This window comes from Choloepus didactylus, chromosome 10, assembly GCF_015220235.1.
Source record: "Choloepus didactylus isolate mChoDid1 chromosome 10, mChoDid1.pri, whole genome shotgun sequence".
Classification (NCBI taxonomy): domain Eukaryota; kingdom Metazoa; phylum Chordata; class Mammalia; order Pilosa; family Megalonychidae; genus Choloepus; species Choloepus didactylus.
The window spans coordinates 68,384,745-68,397,791 of record NC_051316.1 but is presented as its reverse complement, the minus strand read 5'-3'; the positions used below and the strand labels follow the sequence as shown (position 1 = coordinate 68,397,791).

At 41.6% G+C, this 13,047-nt stretch overlaps 1 protein-coding gene and 1 long non-coding RNA gene across 6 annotated transcripts in view; one reads left to right on the top strand and one right to left on the bottom strand.

The window, feature by feature from the left end:
* Positions 1–13,047, bottom strand: part of LOC119504756 — a 122,567-nt gene that overhangs the window by 43,385 nt on the left and 66,135 nt on the right. The gene's annotated exons all lie outside the window — the stretch shown is intronic.
* Positions 1–13,047, top strand: part of SLC24A2 (solute carrier family 24 member 2) — a 281,439-nt gene that overhangs the window by 223,484 nt on the left and 44,908 nt on the right. For all 5 annotated transcript variants that reach the window (XM_037797268.1, XM_037797269.1, XM_037797267.1 and 2 more), the window contains 2 exons: positions 3,067–3,165; positions 6,127–6,245. In XM_037797268.1, the coding sequence (XP_037653196.1) occupies positions 3,067–3,165; positions 6,127–6,245 (218 nt within the window). The remainder of the gene's footprint in view (positions 1–3,066; positions 3,166–6,126; positions 6,246–13,047) is intronic.

Below are 13,047 nucleotides of genomic sequence, written 5' to 3'. Positions count from 1 at the left end.
TGTTACCTACAGAGCTCTTCCAATGCTGGGCACTGTGATGAGCCCTTTACATACTTTTCCTCATTTAAGCCTTATGTTTAACTCATGGCCAGTACCACTGAAATCTCTATTTACCAGACAGGAAAACTGAAACTTGAAATATTTGGCTACTTTCCAAAAATCACCCAGCAGAGCCAGTAAGAGTCAGGACTTCATTCTGTCTACCTGCTTCTAAATCACAGTGCTCTACTGCCCTCTCGCCCCACCCCACACACACACCCTGGTTGGTGTTCTCCCAACTTGGGGCTGACCAGGTCTTAAAGGTGCTGTGACATCCTATCCCAAGACACCAAGGGTCACTTTGAGAATCAAAGATTCTCAGCCATCTTCAGCCCCAGGAACCCACATGTTCCTTCCAGTCCTGTTTGGTCTCTTCCTCACGGCGTTTCTCAAAGGTTGTCTCTGGTGGTCCCAGGGATTTGGCTGACATGAGCACAGCTTGCTTTATAGGCACACAGGTATGCTGAATTCTGAACATGATGGGCCTTTCACCCAACTGCCTTGCCCCTTTGCCAGCCTCCCTTGCTCCTTTGCTTTGCTCACCTGAGGGAAACCCCAGGAGAAAACAAATAGGGCTCATCCCTCCCACTTTCCAATAACATAAAGGTCTGAGGTGCTGCTGCAGTGAGGAACATGGAACACACAGTTCAGAAAACACTCACTGACTTGTGAAGACATTTAGAATCTACAAAGCCCCAGTTCTGGAATCATATCTAACCCTTGGAGAATTTGAGGAAACCAATTCATGAATGACAGTGGCCACACATTGGAAGTTATTTCCTAGCAGAGGGAATGGCTAGAGCATTACATGATTTGGGATCTGTTTTATTACTGTTTCTCTCTGGCATACATCTAAGCTCTGAAAAGACTCATAACCACAGACAATTCGTGATTAGCTGGTCTCTATCAAATATTTTCTCTGCCATGATTCATGACTTTGGGACATTACTTGGATTATTATGTCTCTATAGGCTTATTTTTCACTCTTCTGAATGCTTTCTTGCTATTTTATATATATATATAACTTTAAAATAACTATTATCGGTCATCTTTAGTTTGTAGAGTTGCATACTGTTCTATGTTCTATGTTCAAAAGATGACCATAAGACCACAGTAGAATAGTGTTATCAGTAGAACCGTTATGTCCTGCAAAGTTTCAGGACCTCCTTTTTCCTCTTTGGGCTTTTTACCAGATGGATTTGAGAACTTCTTGCAGTTGCCTTCCACAAGAAGTAACCCCTCTTTAGACTTAAGGCTGCAGAGTACTGAAGGTAATCTGTTCATCGAGTCCCCCAACTACTAGACTTCACAGCCAAAAAAATGTCTTGCATCCCTACTACCGGGGCAACCTCCCAACCACCACAACCTCCTCCTTCCTGGTATTCCTTCTATTCTTTTTTCCCCTCTCATTTCTTTTCTTGCTTTCTTTTACCTCCTCCTTTTGCTAGCCCCTAGGCCTTTCTTTCTTTCCCTTTATTTTCCAAAATTTCCCCTTGGAGATTAAATAGAAACAAACAAATTCAAAATATCTTCCAGAATGGTGAGCCTGATGCTGACCTTCCCATAGCTTTGCAGCATCCCTCAAGGACAGACATCATTCTCAGCAACTCATCCTTCCTTCTCCTTCCTCACGTAGCCCCAGCCACATGCTGACCTGCTTTACTCCAGATATTGTCCCTTTCTGACTTCCTTTGAGAGTTTCCCAGTGATTCATATCCATTGCCTGGATTAAGATACTTATATGCCAGGAGCTGCCTTTGCAGTAACAAGGTGTCTGGGTTTATAACTAATGGTGCTTGTGAGAAGGAAGAGCTCCGTCCTGCTTCACCTTCACCACTGGAGTCAACTGATCCCACTCTAGTTTACAGCTTGTCTCATTCCCACCCAGGGGACAAGGCACCACTAGGACCACACCCCATGATCTCCACCCACGAGGAGGGGTAGTGAAAGCCAACCTGCCACGTCCCATCCTAGGAGGAGAGACTCTCCAGAAGTATTTTGGTTTTGCTTTTGTTTGGGTTTGTTGTTGGTCCAACTAGAAAAGCAGAATGAGATCCCCTGTTAATATGCTGCTAGGGAACACAACCAACAACAGACGCCTAATGGGAATATTGTAGAAGTTGTAATGTTTGAAAGACTCCTCGTATCTGAATCTAGGCAATAGTCAGTTTAGAGAAAATCTTTTGTACCTTGAATGTTTCCAGGGAAGAAAATCAAGAATTAAAAAAGAGAGACGTGTGCTAGGTTCCCCTAATCTCTATACTTTTGCATGTTTTTTTTTCTGTGCTTGTTGCATGCGTTTACCCATTAATTATGTCAATAATGGAGAAGAAATGATGTATTTGTTACAGCTGCTTAAAATGATTATTTTGAAAATGGTATTTTATCCAGCACCTCTCCCTAAGCGTCTCACCACCATCAGACATTACTCGCTATGCTTAGTTGATCATTCTTGCCCCTGGTCCCCAGATGGCATCATTGCTTCCTTGATGCTTTAATTGCAGCTGACTCAGCTGGAGCAGTGAGCCATGATGCATGTTTCAGAATCATTTAAAAACCACCCAGTATTCATTATGATAAATGTTGGAAAACCAAAGTTAAATCAAAGGCTTTCCTTCCCAGCCCATGGTCAATAGCCAATGTGGGACTAGCATTTAACCCCAGGAAAAGGATGTGCCTCCAGAGCAGCTTTTTTTTTTTTTTTCAAGCCTGGTTTGGATCTCAACAGTAGGGGCAGTTGTAGAGATGCCTGGTGCTTTTGTTTATTTTGTGGGCAATTATAGGGAGAGCAAAAAGAGATCTAGATCAAATCTTTCATCTAGGGTCTAGCAGCTTTGAGATTCCCAATTGGAGAATTGGACTGGAAAATCCACATAGATAAGCAGGTACCCTCCATGCAGCTCTTACGGCATTTTTTTGGGTTGGACAGAAAAGAGTGGTTGCTGCCAGAATATAGCATAAGGGAGGGAGCAGCATGCCATCTTCTTCCTCACCCTGTCTCTTTCCCACCCCTTTCCCTTGCTTCAGGGCGGTTCAGAGAAAAGGCTTCCATTCTCCACAAGATCGCCAAGAAGAAATGCCCAGTAGATGAGAACGAGAGGCAGAATGGGGCTGCCAATCACGTGGGTGAGTACAAAGAGATTTCTGACCCCTATCTTGACTGGGGTGTGAGGAGGGAAGCAGAGGGCCAGGACCCAACACAGACATCTCTGACCCAGTGTAGACACACAGAGCCCTGCACTTCTGCCCTTTTGCAGATGTCAGGAAAGAATCCCTCTTCCCTTGGTGGGTGCAGGGCATGATGGGACACAGTCCACCAACAGTAACCTTGGGGGAACTCAAAGAAGATTTCATTGATTACGAGAAGTAGAGGACTCTTTCTGAAATTCTTGCCTGGTAACTAAACTACCAGGTAATTCATGGGGCCCCTACGAGTCCCTTTGAGGCCCTGCAAGATGATATCGCCTTTCCTTTCTCAAGAATTTAGCTGTATCAGCTCAGGTCTCTTAACTGGCTCTTTCTGAGTCTCCTGTGCACCCAGATTGTGACATTCAGGCATCTTCTTTTAACTTGGAACATGTTTCTCCTCTCCTGTAACTGTAACTCTGTAATTCTAAATTCAAACTAAATTTAACCTAATCTGGATCTATGCTATAAACAATGCTATTGCCCAATAAGCTAAAATTATCTGCAGAAAAAAATTCAAGTGTTGCACTCAAAATACATGACACTTCTAGAGGAGTGTCTGCCTGTCCTGGTATCCTGACTTCTAGCTCAGGGAAAACCTTTGACTAAGAAGCAGTCAAGATCCTCCTACTGGATGACAAAAATCTGAAAGGAAATAAGCTAAAATGTTAACATTCCTTAATTCTTGGAGTTAGGATTGTACATTGTTTGTTTTTTCCCCTCCTCTTTATGTTTCTGTGAACTTTGGCAAATTTTTTTACAGTAAGAATATTTTGCTGTTGTGAAAGCCATGCCATAAAAGTCTGTTGCATGGGTTGTGTTTCTTTAAGTTCAATTATATAAGCTGCACCCCCTCCCCCCCGCCACCACCCCACCTTTGTAGAAGGAGGCAGCATGGAATAAAAGACTTAGATGCCTGAGTTCAGGTCTCCTCTTCATGATCTGGTGACCTTAGACTAGGATTTAATCTTCTAGGAGGACATGTAACTCCTGGGAATCTTCCAGTGTTGATTGGGTCTCTGAATGACTTTGTCCCCAAAAATAAACTTTTGAAAATCAGTGTGTCCAAAATCCATGCTTTTCAAATAAGTCCAAGATTCATTTCCATTATTTTCTTCCCTAACAAAGCCTCAGCCTGACATGTAATTCATAAGCTAGCATGTACATACTTGGGTTACGTTTAGTGCCCTGTAGGTTGTTTCTTCTCTTCTGTTCATGTCTGTTCTTAGGCATCTTAACTCTGCTTTGGTTCCCAGTATCCCATGTTACTAGGGTCAGGTTTGGCCATTGCAGACTGGACCCTAAGATCTCATTGCTTCAACCAATAGACTCCCCAAAACAGGGTTTTAGTATTCCCCAGGGTATTCAGGATTTTTTGGTTTAAATAACTGCATCAAACATACTAAACTGGCACAGCCACACACAGCAGCATGCCATATCTGTATCTCCATCCCTACTAAAAACACAGAAAGATCATATAAATTTGAGTTTCCATGACTTACTATATTTAAATATGCCTCTGTATTCCATACTAAATACATAAACATTTCCCTACAATTTCCAGAATTAGACCACTTCAAGTCCAAACAATTTTATGTAACCCTCAAATTATTCTCTTGAGCTCTAGTAATAGAAATGTTGAGTCCTTCTGCAGTTGCTAGAAAAAAAAAAAATTCTGGCACTGTGAGTAGATTTCTCCTGGCAATCCTGACCCTATACCCTTCTCTCCTGATATCCAAGACTTGACCCAGAACAGCCAGCGGGCCTAGGAACCTTTTTATTTCCCTCCCACTGAAGTCACTGCAGGTCCCAGCTGTACCTGAACACTGATCACCTGGCAGTGCTTCTCTTAGCCCTGAAAGAAATCTTCTAGTACAAGGCAGCTACTGTAATGAGGATCAGAACAGTTTGTTTCTTGCTTACTTGCTGTGCCCAGGCATTGTGCTAAGTGCTTTGTATACATTCCTCTATTTAATCCTTACAGAGATACCATTAGGTAGATAGAATTTTTGTTGTTGTTGTTATCAGTAGTAGTAGTAGTAGTAGTAGTAGTGTCATCCTTACCCCCATTATACAGATAGGGAAACTGAGGCTCAGAGAGGTTAAGTTACTTGCTAAGGCTCACACAGGATAAGTTGCAGAGCCAGAGTCTGAACCCAAACCTGTTTGATTACAAGTATCACTGAGTCTCAGTGCTTACTATTACCCTAGCACCCCTTCTCAACATTTAGGGGAAAATTTGAACCTGTCCTTGCTGACCCGTGGCTTCACTTTGCCTAGTGTTTCTTCTCATTGGGGAATAGAATGCTTGCCTCTATCCTTGTTCAGATCTCCCTGCCTGCCCTACAATAGGATGTCCAGGTGTGGCATGAGCTAACTAGCATTCTTGAGGAGTTTGGAAAGGCTGGGTTCCCAACTGTGGCAAAGCAGAGCCTGGGACCCCCCAATTCCTCATGCCCTGGCCAACGTCCTTTCCAGAGAGCAGTACAAAAGAAAAACGCTGACGGGTGTGGTGCTGGGTATAAAAAATAGTGTGTGGACTGGATATGTTTTGGTTTAAAAATGTCAGTATCATGTTCTTGAATAGCTAGTGGGTAAATTTTGCCTAGACTAGAGAATGGCATATAATGGGAACTGATCGGTCCTAAGATTAAGACATCAGAGCAGGAAGCCAGAGAGCTATTAATAAGGGGAAGAAGGCTGAGAACGCTAACAGGCATGGGGAAGAATGATAAAAATCCTTGGCTGTTTGCCTCCACACCAGCCCTGGGCCTTATTAACCCTCAGAGACCACTATCTTCTTCTTCAGCCCAACGTTTTAGGATGATCTTTTCAATGTGACTCTTTTCTTCCATTGATTCCATTTGCTTTCTTTGTGTGTGTGTTTAAATTACGTCACAGAAAAAATTGAGCTCCCAAACAGCACCAGCACTGAAGTTGAAATGACACCACCTAGTGATGCTTCGGAACCTGTACAAAATGGAAATCTCTCCCACAACATTGAAGCGGCGGAAGTCCAGGTACTGCCTTTTCCCATAGCTCTTCTGGGCTGCTGTTGTTATCATGGAATCACAGCATCCTACATTCTCCTCAGAGGCCTGGACCAGACACACCAGGCAAGGTCTTATTCATTCTCGAGTGTTTCCAAATACCAACCCAGAGCCCTGCGTGTATCAAGTGTATTCTACATTTATTGAAAAAAAAATGCATATTCTCTAAGGCACTATTTCTCCAGGGGAGGTAGGAGAACTTCGTGCATCAGAATCTCCTGGGGATAGAAATGCAGATCTCTGTGCCATACCCCAGACTTGATGAAACAGGGTATCTGGGAAGTAGGTCACAGGAATCAGTATTTTAAATTAGCTTCCTAGTGATTCTTAATGCACAGTAAATTTTGGTAACTGTGTCTTCAAGATCAGGGTTAAATTACAAAAACCACAGCCATCACAACTCACCCTCTTTGGACTTCCGTGTCACTGGGGTTGAAGTTAATCAACACTCTCTGGCCCAACCTATTGTTCATTTGTGCAACCAACAGACAGCTGCTTGATCTAATAGTTAGAATAATAATTATTGTTTATCACTTAAAGAAAGTTTCTTCATTTCAAGGAAAGACAATGAGACTGCAGCTCCTTCTGCCCTTGTCTCCTCCACTTTCTAGGCTCCTGTGGTCCCTTTGCATTAGCTCAAGAGGAGCTGGCAGAGTGGCTTTGTCCACATGGATAAGTACCAGGTGGCAGAAGGAGGCAGGTCCAAAGGAAATCTGGCTGCCCTTGGGGAAGGCATAGTCTCAGGTGTGCAGAGAACAGCCCAGTATCTGTGCCTCTCCATGCCTTTCCAACTGGCTGACAGAGGGACATCTGTGCCCCTCCCACACATAAAAAATGAGGACCTTGCTGCAGGGGAGCAAGAGGGTCCCCACTGGCCACTCTGCGAGCAGCACTGCATTCCCAAATCTGGAGACAGGGAAGCAGAACAGATGTATGCACCAACCTGATAAAGTAAGCACTCACAAGCAAATAGGCCTCCAAAGACCCACCTCCACCGCAAATGGCTGCAGGACTGCCTGGTGGCATCTTCCAGATCTACCAAGGGCATGTTATCATACCTCGCTGAGCTTTAGCTTCCTTATCTGTAAAGTGCAGATAGTAGTACCTGCCTCCTGAGGGTTTCTTTGAGGCTTAAATGAGATAATGGACATAAAACACTCAGCACAGAGCCAAATGCTAGCTATTTATATTATTATATGTCCATACTTGCCACTTAACCACCTTTCAAGATATCCCTTCCCTGAAGCCTGAAGGAACTCACTGTTGGTGAAACGAAAATAGTATTTAAAAAAAAAAAAAAAATTGTGGTAAGTAAATAGTTACAGCCCCATCTGTACAAAGTGCTCTGGCAACATGCCAGAGGGAGCAAGCTTCAGAGAAGAGGTGATATTTGAGCTGAGCATTAATGGGTGAGTAGGAGTTTGTCACTCAGAAAAGGAAAAGATGACTGAGATGACAACATGTACAAGGTGTAAAACCTTAAAAGGGAAACTCATGTTTAGTGATTGGTGAGAAAGCCAATGGAACTGGAGACTGAAGTATACAGGAAGGAGGAGAGATCCATCAGGAAAGGTAATTTGGCTCAACTTCCACGGTTCCTCTATTCAGAAAACCGTCATCTCTCACCTAAGATGTGTCAGGCTATGTGCCGGGCACTGGAGAAACCCTGGTGAGCGGCGCACATGTTCTAGTGGGGCAGAAAGACTGCAAATACAAAATGAGATGTAATTATAGATGGCGATAATGGCCACAAGGAAAATAAAGCAAGGTGATGTGACACACAACGCGTGCAGAGGCCCTTTTAGGGTGTGTGATGCGGGGAGGCCTGTCAGGAAGTGCGTTTGAACTGATGCTGAACTTTGAGAAGGAGCCCAAGGGAGCAGCACCTACAAAGGCAGAAATGAGCTTGGCTTGTTTGAGGAATAGAAGGGTCAGCAGGGCTGGAGAGAGGGACGCAAAGGGAGGGAGGAAGCAGCGACAGGGTGGGAGAGGAGGGCCAGGCAGAGCCGGCAGGTCTTGTGGGCCGGGGTAAGGAAGTTGACCTCTTTCTAGAGCAGTGGCAAGTGTTTGGAGGGTTTTAGATGTGGTTTGCCCTTGTAAAAGACCCATGGTGTGGAGATTGGATTTGGAAGGAAGAAAATTGTATAGCGATAATGGGGCAGAGAGGTCACCAAAGGAGCTCAGGAAAGAGCTGATGGTGGCTTGGACCAGTGCAGTAGTCACAAGGCTGTGAGAGACATGGACGGTGATGAACACTGTGTGCCCTGCCAAGCAGCGTGGCGCTCGCCCTGCTGGGAGTGGAGGGCTTGGGGGATTAAGTGGGGGACTGGCAGCATCGGACTTGTTTTATAGGAAGGTAACTCTTTCACAATTGTCAAGAAGGGGCCAGACTAGAAAAAGACTGGACGCAGGGAGGCCAGATGGGAGCCTGTTGGTTCAGGGGTCAACAAATGATGGTCCATGGGCTAAGTGTGGCCTGCAGCCTGTTTCTGTACAGCCCATGAGCTAAGAATGGGCCTTACATTTTTAAAGAGTTTTAAAAAAAGCTGCAGCGTATGTGACAGAGACCAAATGGGCCACAAAGCCTAAAATATTTACTATCTGGCCCTTTACAGAAAAGTTTGCCCACCCTTGGTTTAGACCATCTGCAGTCTGCAGTCTTAAAAAAAAAAAAAAAAATTGGGAATCTCTTATACTGATGTAAAATGATCTCAATATATGTTAAAGTATAAAATAGCAACATGCCACTTTGTATCCAGTATACCTTATTCCTTATTTTTGTGCTAAAGAAAAAAGGAAAAATAAACAAGTCATGATGATTACCTCTACAACAGGGACCTGGGTGACAGGAAACCATAGTGGAAGGGAGGTTTTTCAATATGCATCTGCTGGAGCTTTTGAATATTGAACCAGGTAAGTGTATCACTTATTCAAAAAAAAAAAAAAAAGGCAACAATAAAAATAATAATGAGTTAAATTAAAACAGAAGCAGTGTGGTTTGTTCATTAAGAGAAGAGACTTGGGAGAGAGTCCACCCGATTTCAAAGCCCAACTCTGCCACTTACTAGCTGTGTAACCTTGGGTAAGTTACTTAACCTCTCTGTTTTCCATTCTTCTCTAAAATAATAACAGCACCTATCTCATAGCATTTCTTTAAGGATCAAGGGCTCTTAGAACAGTTCTTGGCACATAGTAAGTGCTGGACAGGTGTTTGGTATTATTAGCAGAACTCAGTATAAACATTTTAAAAAATGACTACTGAAATCTTCCCAATGACAAGATCTTAGACCAAGTATTGGCTGTGGCATGGATGGCAGTGGCTGGATTTGAGAGCTATTTCTAAGCCAGAATTGAGATCATTTGGTAATAAATTGGTTATAGAGAGTAAACAAGAAAACGTGGTAGATGCTTCTGAGCTTTCTGGGCTGGAAAGACTAAGTGCTTCAGTGAATTCGGGCTGTGACTGCAGAGCCAGAATATACGGTGTGAAATCAGAATGCTGAGGCCACTTGAAGCACAGTTTCACTGAAATGACTTAATGTTTTTTATTGTGTTAGGGTAATTTCTTTCTAAGTCGTATTTTTATCAAACTATGTGAAGAAAGAGGTATACATCCCAACTTTACTAATGGAAATTATGTGCCCCACGCACCACATACTCATCACTAGTATTCTCCTGAGGGTTTACCCTGCCTCACGTGATTAACCTGATGTTTTAAAACCCCAATTTACAGGTGAACTGATTTTACTTAACACCTTGTCTCTGAGGGTTTTCTTCAGTACAAACTTTACACTGAGAACACAGAACATTTTCAAATACTCTCTTTGAGAGGAAGCCCCTTTGCAGGAGCATTTTTGCCTCCTTTTTGAATGACTCAGTGATAATTAGTTTCTCCCAATGACAGTTGATGCAATTCTGTGGATTATAACACAGAGAAAACTGATCTGGGCTGCCCCGGAGAATTTACTAACCTTCCCAAATTTCCAATGTTGAGAATTTAGCCAGGTTTGAAAGACAACTCAAAGAAATATTCTTTCCCACCCAGAACCCAGCATTTTCAAACCTTTCAATTTTGCCAGGTTAGACAACAGCCCGGTGATTGCACTTGGCCCCACATGCTGGTCGAGCTGCCTGCCTTGCTGCCACGAGAGATACAAAACGCTTTAAATGCATGTGCATGGTGAGAAGGGAGAAGGCAAAGTGCCTCGCAAATTTCTTGAATTCTGCAATCTGAAAAAAATTTTTAACTCTTGTTAAATTGTGTCCTCCGTTTTCATTTATTGTTGAGATGGCTTTTTAAATGTTGCAGCTTTTATTTCATTTCACTTCTAAGATAATTCCCATCCTAGAGAAATCAGAATTGTCCTTGCTTTGGCTAACTATTGCCCCTATATCCAAACACTTCCCAGAGACACTGGTGTGTGAACACATTTGTATGAGAAAATCACATTCCTAGGAAAAATAAAATATATGTATGAAGAGAGACATAGATACATGTAAAATATATGTATATGCATACACATAATATACATACATATGCATATACATGCATACACATATAGAGAGAGAGAGAGAGAGTATAAAATGCAGGCCTTTGTTGACTTTTTTCTTATTTTCTAACTTTACAATTTAAATTTCACCTTACTGTGTTAAGCACATCTTTTCTCCTTTGGCATTCAAGCCTGACTTATTTCTGCCTAGCATTGATCTGTAACTAACTCAATAGTTATTGAGATCAGTTTTCATAAAGCCTTATGGTGCTGATAAAAATGCTTATTGCATTTTTAGCGGGTTTGAGTATTATGTGAGTGATGGAAGTGACTGTGATTTTTAACTTTCCTGAAGATAGTCTAAAAAAAAGAATCAATTGCATAAAAAATACCTCCCTAATGCTAAATTTGGATCTCTGATGGTGGTACAAAAGCATCATTATCAAGGAAAACATTCTGTTAGGAATTGTTGTTTAAAAATTACAGCTGTGAATTCAAAGCTAAAGAGGGAGACTTCATAATAAGCCTTGGTCAAAGATTATTTGCTCTGATAGACATTTCCAAGATTATCCAAGCTCCTCATACCTGGAACCCATATGATATCTTTCTTCCTAAAATATTACACTTAGCTGCAGACATGTCAAGTTCTTAGCAGTAGTGAGGTCCAATGGAGGTTTGGGAACCCCAAACACTCCTATTATTCAAAAAGCAAATAGTGTTTCTAAATGATTAAGGTGTAATAGCCCAGGTACCCCATTTAGAACGTTTTAAAACAGTCAAGAATTGCATTTCCACCTATTAATGAGATTGTTCAATCTCTTGGAACATCAGCAAAGCATGAGAGGATCCTGGCACCCAAGAAAAGGAGGCGTCAGTGGGGTGTGGGTGTGTGCGTCTGTCTCTAACCACTACTGGGCACAAGGGTGATGCTGGGGCAGAGAGGCCAAGGCCTACTATTGAAGGAAAAAAAAAGTATCAAAAGATTCCCCGTTAAACTGGATTTGTTAAAGCCAAGCCACGTTAGAATTATGATTTCCTTAGAAAAGGAACTTCATCAGTGTCAGAGAAAACCCTACACAAATTATAAAACACAAATTATAAAAGCAAAAATTAAGGTGTTTTACCTCCCAGGCCTTAGCACCTGGGTTCCATTTCTGGAGGAGACAACACTTCTTTCTTTCAATCTAAACATATATTTTTTAAAGAAATGTTGAGGTCCAGTTCGTCTATTGAATGACCTAGACGGTACTTACCAGTAGCCTAAAATGTACTCAAAGACCTTTCAAACATATTTTAAAATGCAAATAGATACAGATCAGACTCTTGAATTTCTCCCTAAATTTGATTATTGACAAAGAATTTTATTTTTACTGGAAATCTTGATGTTGTTAACTACTTGTCATTGTGCCTTCTGGAGGGATTTAAAGAATGTCTATTAATCATTCCCAGAAGATACATTAGTTGCTAACTATTAATAAAAAGAAGAAAAAACAAACCTGCATTAGCAACCTAGGAAAAAAATACAAATATTAGTATTACTGTTCCTATGAGTAATTCTATCCAGTTGATAATAGAACAATGAGGATGCATTCTGAATTAGTTTCATGATTCTCCAGGAGTTTTTACGTTGACAAATCTTTTATGATTTCTATCAGCAATTGATTTACAAAGCCCATGAAAACTATACAAAAAACAATTTACAATCACAATACAGAAGGAAATCCATCTTGTCTGTAGGTTGCACCTCAGAATTATTTGGGCAGAATGCAAAGTGAAAGAAAACAATTGCATTTCACCAAACTGTCCAATTGCCATTTTACATTATAATAAAGTGGTTTCATTTCTTCTTGGAAAACTTAGGACCAGACAGCTTCATCACTCATAGTAAAATATTTTGAAACATTGGTTTCAATTCAGAGTCCTGTAGAAGTAGAAGATTAAGTTGTTTTCTGTTGCCATTGCTGAGTGAAACCTCATTTTGGGTTTAATATGATACATTCTTGATGCTAGAAACTTTTTTCCATCTATATGTAAAATAAGCCAGATTACGGTATTATAAGGAATGTAAATAATTTCCTACCCCCAGTCAGGTAGTGATTTATCACTTTTATTTTAAATGTTAGAACTGTTTGTTTCTTAAACGTTAGCTCTATTGGTTCAGGATGTCCACACAGAAGGCAAGGCAAATGTCTCAGACGACGTTCCTTTCCCAAAAGAGACACTTTTTTACTTACCTCTTTTTGATTCATCTTTTAGAATGAGATAAGTGATGGGAATATAGA